The sequence below is a fragment of the Tinamus guttatus genome, unplaced genomic scaffold, assembly GCF_059628265.1.
Source record: "Tinamus guttatus ecotype Peru unplaced genomic scaffold, ASM5962826v1 Tinamus_guttatus_pri_ptg000115l, whole genome shotgun sequence".
NCBI lineage: Eukaryota > Metazoa > Chordata > Aves > Tinamiformes > Tinamidae > Tinamus > Tinamus guttatus.
The window spans coordinates 8,719,258-8,737,751 of record NW_028288649.1 but is presented as its reverse complement, the minus strand read 5'-3'; the positions used below and the strand labels follow the sequence as shown (position 1 = coordinate 8,737,751).

The 18,494-nt window shown below is 40.0% G+C and overlaps 1 protein-coding gene across 2 annotated transcripts in view; it reads left to right on the top strand.

The window, feature by feature from the left end:
- Positions 1 to 442: 442 nt before the first annotated feature.
- The window catches only part of LOC104566438 (ubiquitin-conjugating enzyme E2 E2), a 200,303-nt gene continuing 182,251 nt past the window's right edge, over positions 443 to 18,494 (top strand). Inside the window, exons 1-3 of one of the 2 annotated variants that reach the window (XM_088521202.1) lie at positions 443 to 500; positions 3,827 to 4,015; positions 12,074 to 12,124. In XM_088521202.1, coding sequence (XP_088377328.1) covers positions 3,840 to 4,015; positions 12,074 to 12,124 — 227 coding nt within the window. In that variant the 5' untranslated portion in view covers positions 443 to 500; positions 3,827 to 3,839. The remainder of the gene's footprint in view (positions 501 to 3,826; positions 4,016 to 12,073; positions 12,125 to 18,494) is intronic. The other variant, XM_088521203.1, reaches the window with a different exon arrangement.

Sequence of the window (18,494 nt, the reverse complement as noted above, 5' to 3'; positions counted from 1 at the left end):
CCCCTCCCGGCCCCCGCGTGCACGCGCGCGCGCCCCCGCCCCGCTCGCTTGTCATTTCCCCCCCTCGCAGGGCGCGCGCGGGCGCGCGCGCGCCCGCCCCTCCCTCCGCGGGCCGCGAGGGCCGGGGCTAATTGGCTGCGTGCGGCGGGCGCGCGCGCGCGCGTGCGTGCGGCGCCGCTGCCCGGGGGGGGGGGGGGACGGACGCGCGCGCGGAGGCGGCGGCGTCGGGGGCGCGCGCGCGCGCGCGGCGGCGGCTTCACTTCTCTCCGGGCAGCGGGGGCAGGAGCGGCGGCGCTGGGAGAAGCAGCAGCAGCGGCGGCCGCCGGCGAGAAGCGCGGAGCGGAGCGGAGCGGAGGCAGGCGAGGAGCGGGGCGGGCTCATGCCCCAGTGAGCGGCCGCAGCCCCCTCGCCAGCCCCGAGCCCGGCCGGACGCGGGGCTCCCGCCTCGGATCGTCCCGCAGCCCGAGCCCGGCGCCGCCACCGACCGCGCGCGCCCGCAGGTAGCGACGGACCCTCCTGGCCCCCCTCACCCCCCCACGCGGGTCCCTTGCGCCTCCCCTCCCCCACGCCGGGACCCTTCCCCCCCACCCTCGATGTCACCCCCCCGCCCCTCCCCTCCGTGCCCGCCGCCATTAAGCGCCCCCCCCCGGTAACAACTCCGGTGCCCCGGCGGCCCCCCCGCCGTGGCGGGTGTCGCCTCCGGGGAGGGTCCCCGTCGCCCTTGTCCTCCCCCACGGGGAAGCGTGCGAGGGTTTTTCCGCGTGCGCGCGCCCCCGGGGCCGCGGGCAGCACCTCCCCCCGGGCCGGTCCCCTCCGTGGTCCCCGCGCGGCCCCGGGTCCCCTGTGCCCGGCACGGGCTGCGCGGGGGCTGGCGCGAGGCCGCCGCTCCTCGCGGGCGGACCCGCACAAATACCCAGTTTGTCTGCGCTCGTCGGAAATTAAGACCGCTTCGGAAAGACATCATCTCTGGCGCTGCTGCCCTTGGGACCCGTCTGCGCTGCCAGGATCTCTCTTTGCCTGGCTTTTCTTCTTCTTTTATTTATTTATTTTTCTTTTCTTTTGAGAAGGGAGGGTGCCAGTGGATATATATAAATATATACACACACATACATACGTATGACAGTAGCAGGATCTCTTGGACGCTCTTCACTTAAAATTTACAGTCTCCTTACAGTTGTCGTCCGCGTCGATGCTGAATCATCTCGTGTTAAGGGAAGGACTTTTAAGTCCCCTTCCCACTCGCCCCCCAGTTTTCTCAGTGCGTGGGCAGGAAGGTTAAAAACCCTCGCGTGGATGCAGGGCAGCCCGGGGAGCTGGACGTCATGTCTCTCTTTTTACGCTATGTGACAGTTGCAAACGCACTTATGGCTGTCTGGAGTCAAGAAGTATCTCACATTTGTCTGTGTTGATTGCATGGAAATGTTTTCCGACAGTGTCATTCCCTGGTTGATTATTTTTTTCCATTCTTTTATTTGTTCATGTGCTTGTTTTCTAAGTTTGACCACATTTGAAGTGCCTGGCTCGAGGACTTTTAAAGCACACTTCTGTCGCAGTATTGAACGTCCCTTGAACTGGGCAAAATAGGTAAAATTGCCAGCGTTAGGAGGGAAGGGCATGGAAAGAACTGGCTCTGGGTGTCAGAAAGGGGACCAGAGAGAGACACACAAAGCTGTGAGACAGAAAGAATAAGAAACTAGGCAGCCATCAAATGACAGATTTAAGCCCTTTCCTGATGTAAATGCTGGCATTACATGTTACAGTAATTATATGCTCTGGGCTACTGGTACAGTATTTATCTGCTGGATAGTAACCTGAACTTATGAAGTGAATACAGTTGTTTTGGGATAATAGTAATATTTATAGCCAAGGTTATTCACAGCAGATGTCTATGTATATAGGCTTCATTATATATGCTTTTAACTTTCTGGCCACCAGTGCTAAGTAATAGGTACGTTGTAAAGAGGATCTTCTGTTTAAAATTAGACGTGCTAACAAAAGATCAGAATTAAAATCTGGAGTAACTGAAGACCATAAGGAAAAAAAAAAGAGATCAAGTTGTATTTTAACTGTATATAGAAGCAAATAAAGCAGGTACCTGCTTTCCATTTGCTTTGTAGTTATTCCATTCTATTTTTAATTATTGAATTTATATTTTTCATATTTTATATTCAGAGTATGGTACTTTTGTCTTCTATTGTCTCTTAAGTCTTCTTTTTCATGTATCTTAACATTTGATAAGGAGGATGTAAATATAGAAGATGTGAATTATGGTAAATATATTGTTGTAGCTATGTTGTCCCATCAAGAATGAGCAATTTTATACTTTAATTTTACAAATCAAACTATGCTTTATTTCCATTCATGCAATGGCCTAGGTGTTATGTTTTTATATATGAATATATATTTATGAGTTTTTAAAAGAACCCCCAAATGTAGCTTAAGCTACTTGAGAGTAACCTCTTTCCACATCCATCACTTGCTATTTTTTATACTTTTTAAATATTTTAAATGCATTTCATACTTGCAGATTTTCTTTTTCTTTCTGTGTAGCCTCAATTAGACAAAAAAGATTTAGTTCCTACTCAGGTCAGTTGGTTTGAGTTGCGTGACTAATGCCTGAAAAGATTGATTCTTCCATTCCGAAGTGTGGGGTTTTTTTATTATTATTATTACATGCATTTATTTTTCTTATATGTAATTCTAGTGAGACAGATTATGGCCTTTTTAAAAAGTGGCCTTTTGAAAGTATTGTTTTTTTTTAACATAACCTCATTGACACTGTTGTGATTTTCCTTTTCCTTTGCTGTCTCTTTTCATAAATATGTGCAGAGAGATCAACCTAATCCAGTAAATGAATGTGGTTAAATAAAAGGATAAGTGAGTTGAAGTTAACAGCAATTTAAAACTCTTACTGATTTGGATGGATTCTATCAGAAGACCGCCCAGATACATGGGGGTTGCATGTAAGCAAGGAACATTTGGGCCTGTGTGCTGTGAAGGCGGCTCTGCTATTAATGTATCTGAAGAAGGACATATTTATATGAGCTATAGATTTGGAGTTAAAGAAGAGACTTTCTGCTTTTAATAATTTTTTTTTCAAACAGTCCTTGCCATTACATTTGCAAATTTATAAGGAGTTTTTCATGGACACTTGCCTTTTATTAGAATAGTTAGAGAAGTTATGACAGCTGTAACAGTGCACTTGTAATTCTTCTGTCGGCATATTATTCTTTCATTCATTTTTAAGTAATAAATGAAAGTAGCTAACTAGTATCAGAAGTGTGCAAAAATGTATCAGCTTGACTTATGAAACATAATGAAGAGTCTTGTAGCTGGTGTTCTTTGACAGCTTTGTTGCCTGATGTCACTTGAACGGATTTAATTGGAAGAAAAATTCCTTATATCCTCTACCAATGTATTTACCATCGTAGAGGTGTGCTGTTTTAATAAAAACACAGAGTTCTGTGTTTGTACTGTTTGGTTCTATGAATGTTTCCATCAAGCATGCCAAATGACATGTGAATTTTGTAATGTGGAAACCCGCACGATACACTTGGAAAGAGCCCGTAGATTTATTTCATATGGGATAACAGAGAGTCTTAAGACAGTAATAGCTCAGTTTTTAACAAGCCGTTTTTAATTTGAACTGGTGGCATAGAGATGTAATAGTCTTATTTCATGTTTTTGCTTTATGGCTTTATTTATTTTCTTTATTTTGCTCTGTTAATTAAACAAAATTGTTGCTTTATTTCCTTAAGAAATATGAAATATTATCAGGCAGTTTCTTCTGAAAAAGCTTTAACTTCTCTTTTTTGTTTCTGTTTAGTTCAGCATCTGCCATGTCTACGGAGGGGCAGAGAGTTGATGATAGTCCAAGCACTAGTGGAGGCAGCTCTGATGGAGATCAGCGTGAAGGTGTTCAGCAGGAACAAGAAAGGGAGCAGGTTCAACCCAAGAAAAAAGAGGGCAAAATATCAAGCAAAACAGCTGCTAAACTGTCAACTAGTGCTAAAAGGTAGGGTGTTCTTTCCAGTTGCTTTTTTTTTCCCTCTCTCATTTTTCGGCTGGCCATCAGATGTGTGTATTGATTTACTATATTCATGTTCTTATTGTTTTATTACAACACAGTTATATCAGCCAAATAGTCTTTGGAGGCTAGTCACAGTAATGAGACCTGTGTCCTTTTTTCCATACTTTGACGGATTGGCTCTCTTTCACATGGTTTTAATAGTAGCTTGCATGATAAAAGCTGACATTTTTTTATTGCTAGTAAAACTCAGACAGTTTTGTAGCCTTATAAAATATATCTCTGTATGTTTATGTATGACTGATGTTGAAACTTGTCAGTGTAACTTACAGTTAATTAACCATAAACATCTCAGACAGTTCAGTAACTCAGCATGTTAAGAGGCTCCTGTAGTACCTATTGCTATATGTAAAGTACTGCATTTCTCTTTCCCAGATGGTCAAGTCTGAAATATTTGTGTGAACAACAACTATGTGTTGATTTCATTACTTTAAACTGTGGTCTGTTTACCTATCCATTTTTTTCCTCCTTTTTTCTACTGGAGAGAAAAAGTAGATTTGGAGAAAAGCTGTTTAAATTATTCTATACTCTCATGTCAATCTCGAGATAAGGATTGTCATGCTCAGACTGGACAGATAGAGCAACACTCACCTCACTGCTCTATCAGGACCGTGGTATTAGTCTAGGCAGCAGAATTTAAATGGTATTATAAAGAATGTAGTTAAAGTATACTTTCAAAAGAATCTGACCCGAGCCCAGTCCTGCAGACTGTCCTTATGTAGAATTCCTGGATCTTAAGTCAGTGTAAACTGACCACGGGAGTCGGGGAAACCACAGGAGTTGTGCGAGTATGTCATTATGATAAAGGAGGAGGATTAAGGTCTTATTGCCATAATTTATAACATATGCACATGGTAGAAGGCTGTAAATACCAGCATAAGTATGCATACATGCATCTTTTCAAGATTATTATTTTTTTTAATCTTGGATTAATCCTACCATTTACATTTTTTTTTCTGTCCTGAATACTCTTTCCGTTTCCACTGAGGGGGTCATCATACTTTTCTTTTGTCATCGACACCTTCCTAATAGCTTGCCTGTGTAAGCCTTTATTTATTTATTTATTTCCTCCCTTCTCACAGTGAAATGCTTTCTCAGGAAGAATCCCTACTATGACGCTACTAGCAGACTGGCTAGTCAGATCAGTTACAGGATGTCCAGCAGATTTTGACAATATTTGTTTTTATGACTAAAAAGAACAAAAATCCCAACTTCAAGCCATGAAGTTGTGCACATAATTAGTCCTTGTAGTCATTATCATTTCTGACTCTGTTCTCTTTCCTCTGCTTCCTGATAGATATGTATTTTAGCACTATAAATCCTACATAGTTAAATATTCCTAAGACCATCGAGTCCTGTTTTTACCGTCTTTAGAAAAGAGTCCATGTGTTGTGAACTTTGTATAATGATGCCACAATTCTGCGAGGGCCTGTAGACACTATCCTATTAAAAAATTAATAACGATATGTCAGAAATTAGTCTATTAATCTTAGCTTTGTGTCTTCAAAGCTTAGGGCTTTTATCAACATGCATTTTGCAGTGATAAAATTACTTAAACCTTTTAAAATTTAATCATATCTGCTTATGGTTCTGCTGAAACAAATTATGCCAGTTGCTGACAACAGTACATTTGTCAGTCTCTCAAACAAGGGTGTACAAGTATGTACTAATATTACATAAAAGACTATCATTATGCATTTAAAAATTGAGATTAGTTAAAAGTATTTTAAGAGTGCTGTAGATATGTACACTGTAAATAATATTTTTGAAAAACGTATTTTAGGAGCACTGATTGTCATAGCATTATTCATAGCACTACTCATAGAAAAATCACGATAATATGTTTTTTTACATTCCATTTAAAGTCAGTATTAAGTTGTTAGAGTTAGGATGACATTTTTATAGTCATACTTAATCTGACTAGGTTTTTATTACAGTTGACTTTGTTTTTTAGGTATATTCTTTTTTCAGTTAGAAGCAGTAATGCCTTAAGAAAATAAAACCCTGAAATCAAAGTTTAGGATTAAATGGAGAGGACTAATATCAAGTGAAAAAAAAAGTATTATTATGTATTGAGGACTAAGTTTCTGAAGATTATTTCATAGAGAGTTTTTTCTGTCATGCCCTTTTGTTTGTTTGTTTGCTTGTCTTGTTAGAAATTATGTCTGTTTCAGGAATAAGGCTGTAGTCCTTCATTAGGAATGCTGTTAACCAAGTTAGAAATGTTCTTTTTAGCTGAAACAATTTGAAATAATTCGTCTTTTCTAAGTGAAAAACTTGATTATACATTTGGCAAGTTTTTACTCTATCAGCTGTTGAATTCTGTGACTTTGTATGGCATTACTGTAAAATCCCTATAATCTTCATTTAACAAAGTGTTTCACTTTGCTGTGGCTTCTGATAACTCTGTTACAGTTAGGCAAGTCAACTCTGCAAAAATCTGTAACAAGACAGTATATGATATGTGAGACGTTGGTCAAGATGCCCTTGTTTATCTTTAGAACAGATAATGCCACTAAGGTAATGTAGTGCTGGAGCTAAATCTTTCTCTGGGGCATTCGGACTGAAGATTTGATTCTAATCTGAGTTTGGATGCCACAGTACTTTTGGTTTATGTTAAAGCTGCATAGTGAATAACTTGGATTAGAATTAAGAGCTGTACATTTGTAGGTGGAATACCCTTTCCTGTTTTTGTTGTTGTTGTTGTATGCTTTATAGTCAATTAGTAAGATTTACTTTTAAAGAATCTTCATTAATGCTGTTTTTTAGCAAATCAGGATTTAACAGTGTACTCATTTTTGCTTGTGTCGAAGTACACTTCTGTATCTTGTTTATATCTTCAGTCATGTATATAATGCTTCTGCCACTTAACGCTTTGCAAAATGATTTGACTATGGAAAGGTATATGAACACACTTGAATTAATATGTGAATAAGTAGCAATGAATTGCTTTTAAAATAGTTTTTTTTTTTTTTTTAGAGGGCAGAATGCTTTCATGTGCAGTGCCTCTGTGCTAATGCTACGAGGGAGAGCAGCTTACAGGTGTAATAGCTTACAGCATATGTCATACAGTGTACCAGTCCTTCATTTTTCCTCACCCAGAGGGCATCACCTTAAATAGCAACCTTTCTTACCTAACATGTCAAGATTGAGAAACTCAGTGCATATCACAATTACAGTTCAGACATGGAATTGAATTGCTGTCCTTGAAAACAGCAGGCGTCTTGTTACCTTTTAAGTAGCAAATCTTAGCCTGACCTTTGAATTGAGAGAAGTGTAACCATTCTTGGCTAGCATAGGAGCTCAACAAATAGATGTATTGTTTTCCTGGACTCCTGATGTTGGTAGTTTAAAATCTATCAACCTTTGGGTCCAGGCCTGGATTGTCTTCTCTCTCTCTCTCTCTCTTTTTTTTTTTTCGTTAACTGAAATCGTAATCTGTGGAGTAGCGGCTAAATAGTGAATTTAATTTGTTAGAAATCTAGGAATATAAAATTGAGATATTACTATTTTTTTTTCCCTTGGAGGAGGTTATCATAGCACTATTTCTAAAGAATCTGGTAATTATTGTTAGATATGTGTTAAATATGACAGGATAATATGGACTTTTTTTTTTCTTTTCTTTTCAAAAATATCCCTGTCACTTATATGTGCATCTAATATTAAAGGAGAATATTTATCTTCCTCAGCATAAATCTAACCGTCTTTCAATTGATTTCCTGCACAGTAACAGTCTATGTAAGGTTGAAATATGTACCACTTATTGAGGAATTTGTTATTTATAAAATATTGGGGGTAAAGAGGCACTATTTTAGAAAAGCAAATATTGTAAAATTGGCTTATTGTGAAAGAATATTTTTGGGTTTTTTTCCTCTTAATTATACTAGAAAATCCTCTTAACACATTCAGTTCTCCCTTAGCTTTAGGGACCCTTAACTATTCCATGGAGAAACAACAGACACAACCCCTAGGCTTGGAACAGTGGTAAACATGTGCCTGTGCGAATTAGTAACGTTTGAAACTCACAATGTACTTCTGTGCTTCAGAATTTAGGAACAGATTAACCTTTACACTTTTACTAGAAGGCAAATATGTTTGTTCATTCCCATTAGTAAAAGAGAGTAAGGGAGAGAGGGAGGGAGCGAGAGAGAGGTCAAATGTCTTCTCTAAGACTAAACAAAGAGCATCAGACCTGACATTGCAAATTAAATGTCCTGTGTGTACAGCCCAGGGCTTTGATTACCAGAGAATATTTCTTCCTCCCTTCTCTCCCCAATAATAATGTAGTGAGCCAGTGTATCATTAGTTTAAGTATAACATGAATAAAAAAATAGAGTCGCTTTTACTCCCCAACATAACTAAAAGTGGCTGTACCGAGCCAGAAAACCCGTAGAAAAAGGACCCTACGAGAAGTGTTTGCTGGCAGTGGCCCCGCGTGCGCGTTGCGATGGGCGCTCCGTGGCCGCAGCGGGAAGCGAGGCCCGTCCCGTCCCGCGCCGCGGCGGCTCCGAGGGAGCTCCGTGGAGACCGCAGCGGGCGTCGCGGCCGTGGGGTAGCTCCTTCGGAGCAAGGCCAGCTCGCGCTTGGGGAGCCCCTATCACTGCAAGGCTCTCTGCGGTGTTATTTGGTGATTTAACTGTGACTTTGAGTGCTGTGACATGTGAGCAAGCTATTGCATGTCAGCTGCTCGGCAGAAACGGTTTCTGCATGTGCTCACGGCGTGAATACAAGGTGAACTAAAGCAGCTTACCTCTTAACGAAACAGGAGGAAGGCGTACGTATTGCCTTCCGTTTGGGAAGACTAGGAGAAGGAACATGGGCAGCTTACTGAGGAGCAAGTGATTGATATATTAATATGTTTTAGCTTGTTTGTGTAAAAATAATTGTGAATGAAACATCTATATATTGGATGCCTGCTTGAATACAAATACAAAGTAAGAGAGAATTAATTTTTATCATTTAAAGCAGAAAGGTGTTTTGCTTTCCTGTCTACTCAGTCCCAGGAAAAGCTCTATCTAGAACCTTTTCAATCCTGAAAAGGAAGTGGGAGGGAAGGGAGGAGGATTTAGAAGGAAGAAAGGAAGGGTTTTGATCTAGGACTTAAGCTACATTTATTGCCAATCCATTCTTGATATGTCTCAGACTCATTGTACTGTAATGAAATATTAACGGCTTTTATTATTATATGTAGAGCTTAAAGCTAAGGAGTAATCCATGACTCTATAGAATATCAATGTCATCATTCTGTAACTTCTCAAGAAGTGGAACAAGCAAGCTAACCTGTAAACCATGAAATTGAAGGAGATTCCATGTTAGCTTTTCTTCTACTTTGAGTTTGTGATAGCATACATTTGAAAATCACAGTTTTACTTTGTCATGGAAGGAAGAAATATTTTAAGCATCTCCTACACTCTAAAATCCTCTTTTTAAAAGAGAAAAATTATTAGGGTTTTTTAAATTGAGGGTTTTTTGTTTGGTTGGTTGGTTTTGACCATAATGTTTGTTATGCTTAGGCTTCATTAAGCAGTATGTCCAAAAAAAAAAAAAAAAGTTTACTGGAAATGTAAATATTTCAATGAATAAAATAAGCAAATAAACACTGAATTTCTGCCCCTCTGTATGAATATATATATACATATTCAGGGCAGACAGAAGTTGGAAGAAAAGAAAAATGTCTGAAAGATCTTTTTTATCTTTTCAGTCACATCAGTTGGACTAATAAAAGTAATCTTTTATTAGTAATCTTTATCTCTCCCTGAAAATTATTTTCCAGATTAAAAAGGATAAAGTAGTGGAATTTCTTGTTTGGTCCCATTCCTGTTCTACCTTTCATTCATTTATTCATTACAGCCATAAAATCAACTTGTAGTGGCAGAAGGAGAATTTTGATAGTGGCTGTGAGACTCTTTAGTGGACAAATTTCTATTTGGATCTTAACATTACATGGAAAATTAAACTGCTCATTTTTGTTATGTGTGCCAATACCTCTGAATGTTTATTTTGATATACCAATTTTTATGCTTGTATGTACATGCAAAGTAGGGGGCAGTTGTTTTTAGCAAGATATGTGTGTGCCTGAGGCTGGGTCTGAGCTCTTGGGCTGTGGCTTTAGCATCTGTCCTAGGAATTTGAGCTCTGTTATTATGCAGGTTTTCTTTCTTAGTGTAGGGAATAAAAGGAATAGTAATCTGTTCCCATACGTGAAATCTTGTGCAGGAGAGGGGCAGAGGAGAAAATATTGAGGATATGTCAAATCTTTTTTATTTCCTCTCTGTTCCCAGATGTTGTTCTTAAACTGAGTTAGCCTAAAATAAAGCCTTGGGCACGATAAGGTTCGTTGGGAATGTGGCCACAATGCTTGTGCTTATGGCATCATATTTTGGCAGCTTCTGGGAATATTTCATTTTTAAACTCTTCCTCTGCATGTTCAAATTTCCTTGGAGGAGGAGGTGCTGACTTTTGTGCAGGTGTTGGTACGAAGGAAAAGAGCCTGTATTGCCGGATATGACAGAGGGCAGGGATCCCACTGCTTGGCCCAGGAGCATAAGCTTTGGAAGGTCCAAAAGATATTTTAGGAACTTAAGAGCTCTACCTCCAGGCAGAGTAACTGTGAGGATGCTTATAACAAGTGGAGCATTGCAGGGGTCTGTAATGGGCCTGTCCAGTTTGACATCTGTATCAGCGACCTGGAGGATGTGACCGAGTGCCCTTTTACCATGTTTGTAGATGCCAACAGGCTGTAGGTGCAAGGACAGGGCTATCATTTGGGAGGACCTAGACAGGCTGCAAGAAGGGGTTGACAAGGACTGCCTAAAATTCAGCAACCGCCAAGTCCAGCGCTTGGGAAGGAATACCCACTTGTACGCACAGAGCCAGGGGCCCGCCTGGCTGCGGAGCAGATCCGCCCCGAAGGACGCGGGGGTCTTGGCAGGCAGCGAGCCGAGCTGAGCTGAGCTGAGCTGAGCTGAGCTGAGCATGGCCAGCGATGCGCCCTGGCAGCAGGGAAGGCCGCCTGCATCCCGAGCTCCATTAACGGGAGCGCAGTCAGTAAACAGAGGAAAGTGATTATCTCCCTTTGCTCAGCACTCATTAGGGCACATCTGGAACAGTGTATCTAGTTCTGGCGCCCTCCACGCAAGAAGGTTCTAATCTGGAGCAAGCCCAGGGGAGGGCCCCCGTGCTGCCCAGGGGACCGGGGCACTCGCTGGAGGGAGCAGGGGCTGTCTAGCCTGGTGGGCACAGCTGACAGCAGACCTTAGATGAGGTTACTGAGAAGGTGCACATGAGTGCATGAATGGAGGCTGAGAGACACCTCGCATAAACTGAAACAAGGAAAGTTCTGGCTGAAGAGAAGGAAATATTTTTACTGCAAGGACAGTCAGGGAGGCTGTCCAGAGTTGTGGAAGATTTCCATGATATGACTGGATAAATCCCTCAGCAAACTGGTCTGATCTTGTAGCACATTCTGCTTTGAGCAGGGCATTGGACTGGAGCTTTCCTGGCTTCCCTTCTGCCCAAATTCTCTATAATTCAGTGAGGTGGTTTATTTATTTTTTTATGCTGCCCCGTGTAAAGGGTTGTAAGAAACAAAGAATTCTGGAGAACAAAGCGAAGAGCCTGGGGCATATGGGCGGAGAAGGAATAGAGGAGGGTGTGTGAAACAATGAGTGTGTAAGTGAGCAAAGGAACTTAGAACCCTGACTTAAAAAAAAAAAAAAAAAAAAAACTCAGGATTTATTTGATGGTTGATCATGGAACAACTTGTTCTAGATTGGAGGCTCATTTTTCAGACAGGATTTTAGAACTTGAGTTTAGTCCAACATTTTTTTGAACAGTTGCATGCAATTTTAGCATCAGGTTTCCATTGCAAATGAAAATTATCTTTTACTGTTATTGATTGCTGTAGAAATATTTCATAAAGTTGAAGGAAATGTATTGTGAAAGAAATAATCCTGATAACTTCTATTTTTTTTCTTTCCTCCTAAGAATTCAGAAAGAACTTGCAGAAATCACATTAGATCCTCCTCCAAACTGTAGGTAAGTGCATATGGATTTTTTTTTAAATTTGGAGTACTTAGAGAAATTACGTAGAGGACTGGGTAAATTTTCACTATTCTTTTGTACTAATTAGTGATTTTGGAATAAAAGCTGTTAGGTAGCATCTTTGCCTATGTACAAGAATTGATATGGTATACTTTTGATAACAAAAGTAATAGTAAAAACAGTACAGAAATATATGATGTGTTAATAGATACATGGTAAAAATCAATTCATCCTTCAACTCGAGATATTAAATCAGTAGTGTTTTGTTTGATACTACAAAGTGTAATCTTGGTGGCAGTTACTGGTTTATGCTTGATTCCTTTTTCTTGTAAATTGTTAACATGCTGTTAATATAACTGAGAAAGAAAAATGTTAATGGAACAAACTGTTATTCATCTTCTGAGTGTATTTTTGGTGATCAATTACATTGAGAGCAAACTTACTGGAATGGAGTGTACCATCCTGTATGCTTTGGAAATTATTCCTTTTGTGCTGCGTTTTTTTGTCAGGTGTGTTCGCTCGTGATGTTTTAAAATTTGCTTTGAAATGAATCATGGCATAGGCCTAGGAAGCCTTGCTACCTTGTGGCCCGGGCCTTACACAGCTGCTTCTGGGTGGCTGTCCCAGGGTTGTGGTCTGTCAGCTTGACATATGGTCGGTGTTGGAGCGACGCCAGGGTTGTGCAGTGCTGCTTAAAGGAGCCCCTGCAATGGTACCTCTCGCGGTGAGAGGTCAGAGTGAACGCAGAGGAATAGCTGCTGTGCAGGTCTGCCAACTGATCTCAACTGATGTGGTTAGTAGGATTCATTCTATTAGTGCACTAAAAAGAAAGATTGATAGAAATAGCTGATTGCATGTAGCTTTTATAATGAATCCCAGTCTGTTTCAGTATCAAATTAACTAAGTAACTGGTAGTAAAAATGACAGTCAGCTTTATTGTTTGGTCTGTTGACAAAAATATGTGTGAGAGAATATTCTAACAAGGTTTGATGTGGTTGTGCTGGATCTCTAGATATAAGTCAAGTGGTTATGTACTAAAGCACCATGTAGTGAAGTAGCCTTGCAATAATAGTGTTCAAAGAGTATTTCAGTCAATTAGGATGAGCAGTTCTTTGCTAGATAAAACATTTTAATAGCTAAGCTCTTCTGTCATACTTACGACTGTGTGTGAGTCTTCAATCACGTCAAAGCAGTTTCAAATGGCAGATCTTTACTTAGGTGTTGATGACGGATGCCTATTAGTGGATTGATTTGCGGAGATGAATGTGAAACTTTAGTATGTTGTAGGAGAATGCCAAAGTCTTTGAATTGAGTGTAAAAGGCTTCATTTTTAAAGCAGTCATTTGTTTTAGTTTTTGAATCCTTCCATTTGTAACAAAGCAGTTGTTTCAGTATATAGGATACTGTTGTTTGCTTTTCTTTTACTAGCAAATGTAAAGTGAGCATTGGCTGGCTTAGTGGAAAGCCTCTTGGAGACTTGCAATAAAAGAAAGAGTGAACTGGAGTTTTTCTATTCTTTTGAACTATTTACACTAATGAAAAAAATATCAATGAGATGCACCACATGATGCTGTTTTGCAAAATCAAAAAAATACCTTTAACTTCATGTATCTGTTGCTTTAGCACACTTCTTAAGATACAAACTTACTTCATGTTGTGATCTTGATAGATAACATTAATAACTTTACTCTTAATAAATATATTTTTATAGACAATAAGGAATCACTTCATTTAGTTTTATGCCCTTTTGACATAGTCTAAACAGTGTTTTCATTTGAACTTCATTTATTTTGTATTATAGTTAAACATTACAAAATAATTGGCCAGACATGATTCTTCAGCATAATGAAGAGAACTAAGTTGTGATACAGTATATACCTGTAATTTGCCCAGAAGAATTGATTTTGGGGTTTTTTTGTTTGTTTGTTTGTTTGTTTACACAAAAGTCCTATTTTATCAAGATAAATTCCTTACTGATATAGGCTCCTTGAAGTGGTTGCATTCCCAGTCCACCTTCGCTCTGCGTCATCTTCTATCTCAGTGGGAGGTTGTACGTGTAAAATTGATCACATTCGTGTTACCCAATCGTGATTAATCTGGAATGTAAATGCCAAATAATGTAGAGGACAACTGTACAACTGCTAATCCTCAAGAATACTATCTTTAGTAGTTTTCTTAGGGACTATAACAGGCAAGATATTTAATCAAGCTGGAACTTGGGTAGAATATTGCAAAAATGTTGCAGGATGTCTAGATAACTGCAGCAGGCTGAAGGTCACATTTGTCCCATCCCGGGAAGAGGCAAAATGGAAGAGCCTGTCGTAACAGCAGCCCCTCATGGCGCGCTGGGCTCCAGGGAAGCTGCTGTTTCTGCAGCAGCTGCAGTCTCAGCTCTTGCCCCACTGATCCTCACAGACAGAACAGCCTACATAATCTCCTTGCCTGGCAGAAAAACTGTTTTGCTGACGTTTAACACTTTGTAGCTGCAGGATGATCAGTATTGCAACTTGAAGCTTCTTCCCAAACTGTGGAATGTTGGGAATTTCAGAGTTTCTTAATAATAATAATAATAATAATAATAATAAACTGCCACACTGGGCTGTAAAAGTGGATTTAATATTATAAGAAGTTGTTATCTGGTTTGCAAGGTATCATTGTATTCCAAATTCTGTGGCTTGCATTCAGAGCAATGGAAAGACTCAAACTGACTTCATAAACTTCTGATCTTTTCCCCACAGCCAGAATATTAAGTGTCAAGAAGCCAAGTCGGGAGGAGGGGGGAGATGAGCACTGTAATCAGTGCTATTTTCAGAGGGGTGTATGTTGCAAGAAATCTGTTTTACTTCACTTTTAACAGAAATAATTGGATGTTTTCTGGTATGTATTTCCCCTTTTACTGTAGTACAAAGCTGTATTATCGAGGAGAGTCATGAATGCTGAGCAGCTACCTTTTGTATTTTAAATGTACAGTATTGTCTGGTTTTAGTATGTGAGGCAACAAAACAGCCAAATTGTAGAGATACTTTTTTTTTTTTTCCCTTCCCCTACTCTCCTCTCCTATTCATTGAAACACTAAGACTTGATTGCTAGAAATTCTGCTGCACATAGCACAATTCTGAATACAGGCTATACCTTTTCTCAGATGTAGTAAACTCTTGGCTTTAATGATCTCTTATTATATATTGTGTTGCTGGAAAGTATGGGAATAGTCAGGAATTCTTGTAGCCTTCCCAAACTTTCTGTGCTTTGGGTTGTATCTTGTCAAAGACAATAGATTTCATAGAATATGTCTCCTGTTGTCAGTGCTGTGCACTATTTCTCACTGGCCAGAGAACAACATCTTTGTGGCAACTTATACCAGTTGCTTACATGGGAAAGTAATATTTGGAAAGTATTTCATGTATTTCTAGCTTCTTCCAATGTGAACTTAGCAGCTGGGAACACAGAGGGCCTGCACAGAGTTAATAGCAGCTCTCTGTGGACACCGCTTGGAACAACTACTCAAAATTTTCCTATTAAGTTACTGTTGTCCCCTATCTCTTTTTCTGTCTTACAGTGTTTCCTTTTGATGATTGCTAGAATATTTGTAACCATTCTTCTCTATTCTATGTGTTTACTGCAATTCCCTTTATGTACATAAATTTTATTTCTTTCTCCTTGTAGCAATATGGGTGATGTCTAGGGCTGAGAAACAGCTTTAGTGCAGCTTAGGGGGTAGATTGACCAATTCTTGTTGCAAAATTTTAAATCGTGAATGTAATTTTCTCTCCTCTGCTAGTTGCAAATCATTATGGTCTTGCTTCTTATACTGTTTCCAAAATAGATGAACATAAATAGTCAACACATCTAATCTCAGCATTTTCCTTGTGAAAATTAATCACACTGATTTTTTTTTTTTAATAATCCAGTTAATTAATGAATTCCAGTTGATGGAAAATCCTGCAATTTAGCTTTAGGAGAGAGGACAATGTGTCTTCTGGATGCCTTTCTTGCTGTTAGTCGTCACATTAAGCCCGGTATTCCTATTCAGTATTTTTGTGGCTCTGCTTTTGCTACAGTGATGAGGCCATGATCTTGGCTCTAAAGGATTATGTGTATTATACAAATTTAAATAATTTCTCTTGTGGCCGTTTTCTTAAGTGTTGCCTAATAGCACTTTAGAATTTATGGGATGGACACAAGTAAGGAGTGGAAAACAAACACGTGATTTCATAGGAAGAGCGGGCGAGGGGCAGAGGTGCAGGGAGCGGAGAAGCCGGCTCGGGAGCACTCGTGCTGTGCGGGGTCTGCCCCCATCTCCTTTCCCTCCTCTCGGGGAACTCGTGAGGAGCGCACAGCGTTGCAGTGTGGGTGAGGAGATGTCTTGCCGTCCTTGGGTCATGTGCCCACGACAGCACTTTGCCTTTGGAAAGTTTATAAATAATATTTAATATTTATAATAATATTTATAGAGCTTATAAATTAAAAAGATGCCTACATTTCCTCGATCTATTTGAATAAATACAAAATTGTTTGGAGAAGGCAAAACTAAGGTAGAAGCAATTTGGTGTGGGAGCTGGAAGAGTTCTTTTTTTAAAGCATTTGCTCAGTTTGTGTTTGCTTCTCTTCTGGTTGGTCTCCTTTAGCTTGCGGTGCGGGCTTGCTTACCTAGTGACTGAGGTAACCTCAGCACTTGCTCGGTACCGCTACATCCTCTCAAGCAGCCACAGCCCTTTTCACCAGCTCTGTATACCTGCTGGATTGTTTGTAGAAGTAAATGCTCCCTGTCCTTCCTATTCTTGTCTGCAGCTCACATGCTACTTCAGTGAGGTGCTACCTTCCTCTATAACCAGAAAAATGTAAAGTAGCGTAGTCAGCAAATACTATGTCTCTATGTGTGGATTGCACCGTACTAATGACTGTCAGGTCACCTGGAGGGGATGTAGGGGTTTCATTGCTTCTGTAGCTAGAGCAAGCTTTTCATGCCATTTCTGCTGATGGTGTATGAACTGGGTGCCAGCTTCAAGTGCAAAAAATGCCCCAAGATCTAGCAGCTCATATCTTTGTTTTAAAAGAAGCTCTCACTGATTTTGATTGGCTTAAGCTAGCTGTGCAAGCTGCTTGTTGCCGTAGGCACATGGCTGTGATGCACATGATGCTAATGTGTGAGCAAGATGAAAACCAGAATAAGAAATGCTTTCTTTGAGTGCTTTTCCCCACAAACATTTCCAGACTCCTTGGTGTTGAGTCTGGGCTCTCTTCCCATTATATTACGTTACACATGGAGTTTACCTCCTGCTCGTACGGGCTTACTTTGATCTGGTACTTTTGTATCACCTTCTAGTGAAAAGTGTGACATAGAAAACTGCATACAACTTCTCCTGCCTGGGCCTCTTTAAGAATTGCCTGCAAATAGCAAAAATTAATCAAAAGAGATGTATGTAGGAGCTGTGGTATTAAAGCAAAGAATCATGTTGTCTTAAAATCTATGATCCTTCTACATTTATTTGAGGATAAAGAAGGAATATAAACCCCACTCGTATATACAACTGCTTTATTTATTTATTTATTTATTTATTTATTTATTTATTTATTGGGTTTGATTCCCGTTGTGCTTCAGAGGCATCAAAGAACATGTCCCCAAAACAAGCAAGCTAACAATTGCACTGAGATTATATTTTATAATAACAGCTAAACTATATTTTCTCATTTAAGCTAGTTTACCTGGTTTTCATAACTAGTTGTTATTTCAGGTTTGTTTTCTTGGAACTTAAAAGATGAAGTAGTAACTTGACACTTTTCATCCAAAATACTTTAAAGTCCGTTAATGCTATTTTTTTAAAAGTGCAAGTCATTGTCATTTGTTTTAATGCCTGAAATATGTAATGTACTAAACTTTTTTTGAAGTATATATTTTTAAGGTGTTTCAGTGTGTTTATTTTTACTGCAAAAATGACTCTAGGCCTTTGATAACATTGCTCACAAAGCATCTGTCTTTGGAAATAATTCACAGATGTTTCTTTCTGTGGGAGTTGCATGTGTGGAGATGCACTGTACGCTAGAAGCCACCTGAAACATAGCTGGTGTTTCTGTAACGATAGGGTATCTTTGACAAGTATGTGTGATATGAAAACTCATATGGCAGCCCTAAACTGGCTACCGCCCTTGCCTTTCATAGATAGAAGATAGCACAGGACCCAATGTACACATTTTGAGTGAAATGAAGTTTGTATCTCCCCTCGTTTCCATTTCTGATTGCTGTAGCTAGTAGTGGTGCGACTTTGGGGCTGATTAAGTGCAGTACTCAAAACCTTCAGGTTATATTATAGGCATCAGTGGTTAGCAAAGCTAGTGCCTGTGATCAGAGAGGTGTGTAGCGATGGGG